Below are 7719 nucleotides of genomic sequence, written 5' to 3'. Positions count from 1 at the left end.
AGCCCCCACCCACACACACACACACACACACACACACACACAGTCCTTCCGGAGGGGGGGGGCTTCTGGCTTCTAAAACACTATGCCTGGCCCTTCTAGCCTGAAATGTTGCCCACTTGGGTGAATCAATCCGTTTTTTAAATGTCCAAAACACACGAATACAAAAAAATATAAATATGGAAAAACCTGTTAAGTTCAGGAGCAACAGGATCATGAAACCATCATGGGACCCATCCAATAACACACACACACACACACACACACACACACACACACACACACACGCCTCCCTACTCGCCACTTCTGCAGACCTCCACAGCGTTAAAATCGATGAGAACGTCGCTAGAGTTGTTTTTTTTTCTCCATTCTGAGTAAATTCAAAGAGTTAGTGGCATACAAGACACATTATTTAAAAGCAACAACGATTTATCAAAACTGCGAATTAAATGAATATGGTAAACAGTACCCTCCCTTGCTCGCATCTCATTATCTGACTCCCGTTGTAGCTATAGGTGAAGCTGCCTCTCTCTGCCATACTGAAGCAGGTGTCCAACATGGCGATCACTGGCAGCGGTTCTCTCGCGACTATTCTCTTTTTATTCATGTTTCAAGCGGCTCTTCTTAAAGGTAGGACTTTTTCCCATTCATTGTCTAAACGGAATGCACACTTTCCTCTGAGATTTGCGTGGATGCGGATGGATGAGTGTCATTTTTTTTTTTTTTTTTTTACCAGCAATTGTTTTTACGTGGCAGTCAGTGCATTTGGATGCATGTTGTTGTTGAGCAAGTAAGAAAAAAAGCAAACTGTCCGTAAAGTTGAAATACAGGATGAGCAGATTTATGCGTCCGCGTGTACAAACAGGCGTTACAGATACGCTGTTTAGGAATACATCACTTTGGTCCGCTCACCATTATAAATCGCTTTGCCACTACACAGCTGGCAACTCTAGTTCTGTTGCGAAAAAAAAGAAACCCCGACCTCAAAATAGCGTGTTTTGTCGCTGAGGAGGCATAAAGAGATACATTTGGCATGCTCAAATGGTTTGTTTGTTTGCTCTGTCCGCTCGCTTGGTTACTTTTGTGGCATATTGCTCAGAACGGAGCCCGGGCTTCTGTAAATCACAGAGAGGGGTGCGTGGAAGTGGAATCTGCAGCAACACTGCCAGCGTGCAGTTTGAGGAAACGCTAAAGCAAACTCCATTCAAAACTCTGGTCATTTAATCCGACGCCACTGAGTGAGAGATTAATACAAATGAGAACGCAACTCGAGACCTATCCGTAACACTGTGACGTTCTGATGAAGTCGGCGATAAGGTGGCTCCCGAATCTGCAGTTATTTAGCAATTAATCCCAGTTTTTTTTTTTTTTAAATCCTTCACTATCGGCTATCCCGCTAGGATCCGGTGCGTAACGTTGTGCCATCTGAACCGCGGGCGAAGCTGTTATGCAAGTTGTAATTCCAATGAAACAACAAATGCTCAGTGATTTAAACGCATGCCGAAGTGAAGAACACCTCGGAGTGGTCCAAACAATGGCCTCAGTGACCTCCTTGCATGCATGCACTCGTGCTGGTAAACAAGAGAAGATTTATTTACCCGAGTTCCCAATTGAGTTCGTGTGTGTGTGTGTGTGTGTGTGTGTGTGTGAAATCAGGACTGGGTATACGCAGTAGCATCATACACGGAAACATCAAAGGTTCGTGCGGGTGTAGTAATGTGAGTCAGATGCTTTTAAAAAGGGGTTCCGGATAAAGCTCGTGAGGAGTGAATTGTATAGCTTTTAAACGATTGCTGACGTTGTGAGTGATATCTGCGAGTTGGCGGGCTGCGGAACACAAACACACGTTTTATTTACCCCGGACTGATGCATTGAAGTGTTGTGTTTGGCTACAATGTTGTCAGTATGAAGTCCCTGTTTTCATAAAGACGCACAGTCGGTTTGGGGGGGGGGAGTAATATGTTTATCTTTGCGCATTGATATAAGGATGTAGTGAAATACTAGTAGTCGGGGCAACGTGCCCCCCTTCTCCTCCACCGCACGCGCATGCTGTTACAAACTAGAAACCCATTCAAAGAGGTGACACGATTAAACATCTATGTCGTGACACTGCGGCTTTGTGGGGGATTTTTCGTGGTGACGTCAAGTCACTTCTGTCATGAATGATTTCAAACATTAAAGTTACTCCGCGCAAAAAAAAGAAGAAGCTGCTCTTCATAAGAATAGCCCATAAACCTTTTTTTCTGCTGAGTTCGAGCCTCTGATGCGGAGAATGACGGCGAGGCAGATGTCGCCGTTTTGTCACATTGTGGATTATCCAACATGGTTTTAATCCATTACGTTACATCCCTGAAAATGGGTGCACGCTGCTTAATGCTGTTTTTGATTTGGAGGAGACAGTTTGACAGACTCATAAGGCACGAGCTGAACAGGGTCCTGCTGATCTCTGGGCAGTGTGCACTACTGTACCTTCACGTTAAAGGGCTCCACTGATTTCAAACGAAGCTCAGGCTTGCACAAAGCATATCAATTATTTACCTCCAGCGCATGCTGTAGGCTCATTGTGCTAAGCATTGGATGGATGTTTTTTTTTTTCTCACTCAATAAAAATAAATGGGAGGTTGGTGCTTTGAGGGTAAGAATTGCCGTGCGGCCAAAGAGAAGGCTGCATTAGTTAATTTCACCCCAACTATATAAGTTCCATTCTGGCACGCGGGCTCACCTCGCACGGTCATCAAATCACACAAGTGCTCCGAATGAAATGGATTTATGAGGAAGCATTCACAGCTCACTGCGTTCCACTGCCGAGGCTTTGTTTCAGATGAGGGAGTGGATACAGAGAGTCTCTCCCCCCCCAGACAACGTTCATCCTTTTTGGAAATAAGCGAATCATTTTATAGGATAGGTCATTGGTGCATAGGTGCAGAATATATATATATGCCATTTTATTTCACTGACTCAAACAGGAAGTCACATTTTACCATGAGTAAATCTCACACAACCCTATTATATTCAAATACATTCATTTAATTTGGTGAAGTTATTCTTTCGTCAAAGATGAGGGGCTCAAACCGGGCGCTGAGGTGAACGCTTCTTAATTTTCAAACAAGAAAGATAACTAAAAATTAATTTCATAGAGTTCATTAGAGACAGCCTGAAAACATGTTGGCACCAAAGTACCAGTTAAAGCAGTGTGTGTGTGTGTGTGTGTGTTTTTATATATATACACAGTGTGTCTTAATTAAGTCTGCACACAATCATATAATAGTGTGATTGCAGTCATTCATTTGACTTCAACAAACTATTACACTTCCGTTTTTTACTCTTGATTTACAGATTTCTACATTTTAATCACGTTTTGTTTATGTTGTGTGTGTTTTTAAACGGTGAAGGTGCTTTTAAAGTTTAGGTAATGTCCAGAAAATATGTTTTTGTTAGAAAAGAGAGAAGAAGAATCAGAAGAAAAGCACCGTGCATTACTACGTCCTTTAGTCATCTTTTATCCAATGGTTCTGTACATAAGCATGAAGTAAGTCCATGTGTAATGCAGATTATACACTGAGAACACCAGGAGCGTGGTGCTTTAGAGGCATTACTGGAGAGCTTGCTGAGACTTGAAAACTTGGTGGGGCAATAATTCAGTTTTTGGTGAGAAGCATATTTGTTTTCATTTTTTGTGAAGTTATGTAATGTGAGACAGTGCCGGTGAGAGCAGGGTCTGCTTGTGTGTTGAATGCAGGGAGAGAGTATGTTGACATGACCATGACAAAGTTAATAAATGTAGGTATGGTGAGTGTTTGGGTGACTTAAACACAAGTTCTTTACTCAGTAGTTTTTTTACATGGCTCTCATGTGTTTGATCTTGCACACTGGTTTTGATTCGTATGTTTCATGATGTTGCAGTGGATGAGAGTGTCTACTGTGTAGATCTGATGTTTGCCAGAGAATACCTACAGATTCCCCATTGATTCTGCAATTTTAGGTTGCTTGTTTTTCATGTTGTGCAAATAATCATGCTCTCTTCAGACGGTGGACAGGAGAAAAGTAGATCCCTTTGCAACCTGTTACTTTTACTACATGTACTCCATGTGTTGAGTGAATCCACCTATTTGCTTCTGGCATTGGAGACAGCATCTTATTTTAGCATGAAGCCTAATGCATAACTTAAACCATTATGTATTCTCTGTATGCTGGCGGTTATTGGCTTGAGTTCACTGTTTACATTACTGATGATTGCTTATATATGTATATGCAAGCTGAAGGGTGCATGAACTGCCGTCTTTACTGCTCAACATTAATGACGGTCAATTTTTACTTGCCTCTATACAATTAGTCTGACTCATTAATGGTCATCAGACTAAAGATAGTTGTCATGTCTTTATTGAAGTAATTTAAATACACCAAACTGCTCAAAACATAGTTGGAGTTTCGTTGGGATGATTCCAAACTGTATTAATATCGCGGGTATCATGCCACTGAGAGAAAAGTCTTTTAATTTTAAAAAAGAAAAAAATCTCAATGTATTTGACGTGCACACACAATGGATCTCAGAAGTGATTGTTTACCACCACCCCTTCCATGTGAAAGCTCATTTAAGATTTGATCTCATGTGGCGTGCTTATCCCTTGTCACCCTCGAGCCTGTTGTTGTCGTCGTCGTCTTCTTCCTCAGATTCATCGCTTCGCTCACAAAATGAATGATGGGCGCTGTGTGTTCAGTCTGCCATACTGTCAGTTTACAGTTACAAATGACAGTATTCAAGGAAGTCCCCATTTCATGGAGTCTGAAAGTTCCAAAATGAGAAGGTGAATCTTGATATTTTGCTCGTTATCATTTCACAAACATTCATTTTGTTCATCGGTTATTGTATTGAGCTAGTTAGTCTCGTGTATCCAGAATGATGCTCCCTCAGGAGCAGCAGTTGAGATCTCTGCTGCACACAAAGCATTCCTACTTTGTCGATGCCAGGCATTAAGAAATGTATTGTCTTAGTATCCAAACCACAATAATCACCATGCTGTAAAGTCTCTCACAGCAGGTGATGTTTGTTGTCCCAAAACCCATATCATCACAAATATCTGTCTCATTTGAAACAGATTTGTTTATTTCTTAATACCATATAAAGTATTGTTGCCAATATGGCTGCCGAGTTTCATTCCATCATCCGTAATGAGCTGAAAAATAGTAGTAGTAGTTCATTTGTTTCCTAGTACAATTTTTTTTATTTTTTTATTTATTTATTTTTTACATTAAAATTGCCACATTTGTTATCACTGCGAACCGGCACTGACTCTGTGCAGCTTCGGTTACAAAGGAAGCCTGTCTCAGACTCTGTTGAACAGCAGCGTGGTTTTGGCTCAGAGTCAAGTTGGTAGGAGCCCTGGTGATGGAAAACAGGTGTGGAAATGGACTTGTTCTCCCTCTGTGCCCCCCAGCAGCCTCTCCAGCTGTAATGAAGAACAATGGCTTTATTCCTGAAGGGAGAGGACCCCAAGTGCACACCCCCCCCCCCCCCCTCCTCTTCCTACCCCAGCCAGTCTACAGTGACTCTGCTGGCAAGCCGACAGATGACTGGGCTGGGTCGCATCTGGCCTCTGTGCACTAAGTGCAATCAAACGGAGGAAAAAAGGTTTATGGGCCTACTTGTTAGTGAGCTGCCGACTGATGGGGTGTCAAGTAAGCACCCTCCGATTCCAAATCTCTTGAGGGTTGGAGGGTGAGGGAGGGAGGGAGGGGGAGGGGGAGGGTGTGTGGGCAGCAATCTGCCGTCCTGAATGCAGCCTATAGGCCGAGGTATCGAATTCGACTGTGCTGTTCAATTTTGACAATCTGGCTGTGAAATGAGTCAAATTGAACTGACGGTTGCATATTTATGATCGGATTTACATAATGTTGATGTACAAAAGGCTAGTGAGGTGAATGCAAATATTTTCCAAAGATCACTTGTAGGAGTCCAGCTGAGGGCTCTAGCAAGTGTGTACGAAGAACAAATGCAGCCTAGTTCAAGGAGTGAGAATAAGATTCGAGGGAGCCGAGGCATCACAAGGCCAGACTGCGTTCATTCAGGGATTAAAGTAAACAAGTCGTGTCCATTTTTTCACTTCCAGCTCTACTGTACACAGAAAAATCACTCAGCCAATTATAATTTTTTCGTTTCGTTTTTTTCTCAATATGGTTTTGTGCGACATAGATGGACTGTGAGAACAGTTGCAGAATGTCTTTGTGGCTCTGGAGGAGCTTTGTCAAGTCAAGTCTGTCTTCAGGGTTTTCTCAGCTCGGGCTCGGACACTACAGACTTATAATAAAAAGTCTGTGCTACAAACTGGAGGCCTGGAGTTTGAAAGACATCCGCCCCTTTTGGAGCGTGACCCATACTGGAGACTTATGGTGGACGTCCAGCAAACAGAAGGACGTGGCGCAACCCTTAAACAGTTGGGTTTGCGTCAGGCCGATGGGCGGAGCTTGGTTTACCCATGCCTGTCTTGCCCAAGGCGGATGGGTGACAAGCTTTTTTTCTATTTTATGGCTAAACGGTACACTTAGATATGTTTCTGAAAACATTTGAGGCGACAAATAGGCAATGCAGTAACATAATCTGTACAGTTATCAGATGTGGAAACCCCATGAGCATCTAATCGGTCAGTGCATGTTAAGCCATGTCATAAGCCACTGTAGCTACAGATAAAGATATGTTGGTGAACAGGATACAATTACAGATCAGTTCAAACGAGTGAGTCCAATCTCTTTTTTTCCATTTGTGCTAAATGCATATAGGACTTTCGGACTCCCTCCCTTCCCACACTCCAGTCTCCCTCTCATTCACAGAGAAATGCGATATTTTAAACCTTTTACTAAATAGTCAGTGCGGCTGTCGTCTTTGAGCAGGATCGACTTTTCTTTTTTGGAACAAAACGTTTCTTAGTCATCACTCACCGCTCTTCCCTCCTGTCTGTCTGCGTTACGGCACCGCCACGGCTCAACTGTCACTGTGAGAGGCACACAGCGATTGGTTGTGCCGCGCTACGTTATGTGTTTCTAAAAACACCATGATTGGGCCAAACGGGGAAGTCCAGACAGAGACGGTCCAGCCAGCTGACACCTTACTGTCTGTCCATTTATTGTATAGAGTCGGGTTGAATGAATCTTTGATGGTGACGCTTCCAAGGTCTTTTATTTTTTGGCTTTCAATCTGACAGAATGATTCCATTACATCATGTATTTTGTCTTAGGGTTGGAATTTAACGTAATTTCTTGGTCGGGTTGGTCTGTCTGCACTTTGGTTAGAGCTTTTATGTTGTCAACTTCAGGCCAGATTGTCGTACACTTTGGAATGGATTTGAATGACTACCAGAGGATGATTCTTTGTTTTTTTTGGTAGCCACCAATCCTTCCCCTTGTGCTGCCTTTAGGACCCTCAAGTAGAGTGTTTTCACTCTACTTGATTTTTTTTCATTCTCTCTCATAGAGAAACAATGGGGAAAAAAAAAAAACAGCTGGCCTTTCATTGTGAAGCCCAAGGAGAAGCCCTGGCAACATCAGAGAGCAGCCTCCGGCAGGTGGATCTGTCCCGCACCTCTGACACATGGAAGCAATCCTGACCAAACACTGACAACTGGAGCACTGCGCGCACACACACAATATAGCGTACGCGTATGTATATATATATATATATATATGTGTGTGTGTGTGTGTGTGTGTGTGTGTGTGTGTGTGTGTGTGTGT

The 7719-nt window shown here is 42.9% G+C and overlaps 1 protein-coding gene across 4 annotated transcripts in view; it reads left to right on the top strand.

Annotated features, from left to right (window-relative positions):
- The first annotated feature begins 289 nt into the window (after window positions 1–289).
- Window positions 290–7719, top strand: part of cadm1a (cell adhesion molecule 1a) — a 380582-nt gene continuing 373152 nt past the window's right edge. For all 4 annotated transcript variants that reach the window (XM_031868998.1, XM_031868997.1, XM_031868996.1 and 1 more), the window contains exon 1: window positions 290–627. In XM_031868998.1, the coding sequence (XP_031724858.1) occupies window positions 555–627 (73 nt within the window). In that variant the 5' untranslated portion in view covers window positions 290–554. The remainder of the gene's footprint in view (window positions 628–7719) is intronic.

The sequence above is a fragment of the Anarrhichthys ocellatus genome, unplaced genomic scaffold (genome assembly GCF_004355925.1).
Source record: "Anarrhichthys ocellatus isolate YVR2014 unplaced genomic scaffold, GSC_Weel_1.0 scaffold45, whole genome shotgun sequence".
Lineage (NCBI taxonomy): Eukaryota > Metazoa > Chordata > Actinopteri > Perciformes > Anarhichadidae > Anarrhichthys > Anarrhichthys ocellatus.
This window is presented reverse-complemented; position numbering and strand designations above follow the sequence as displayed.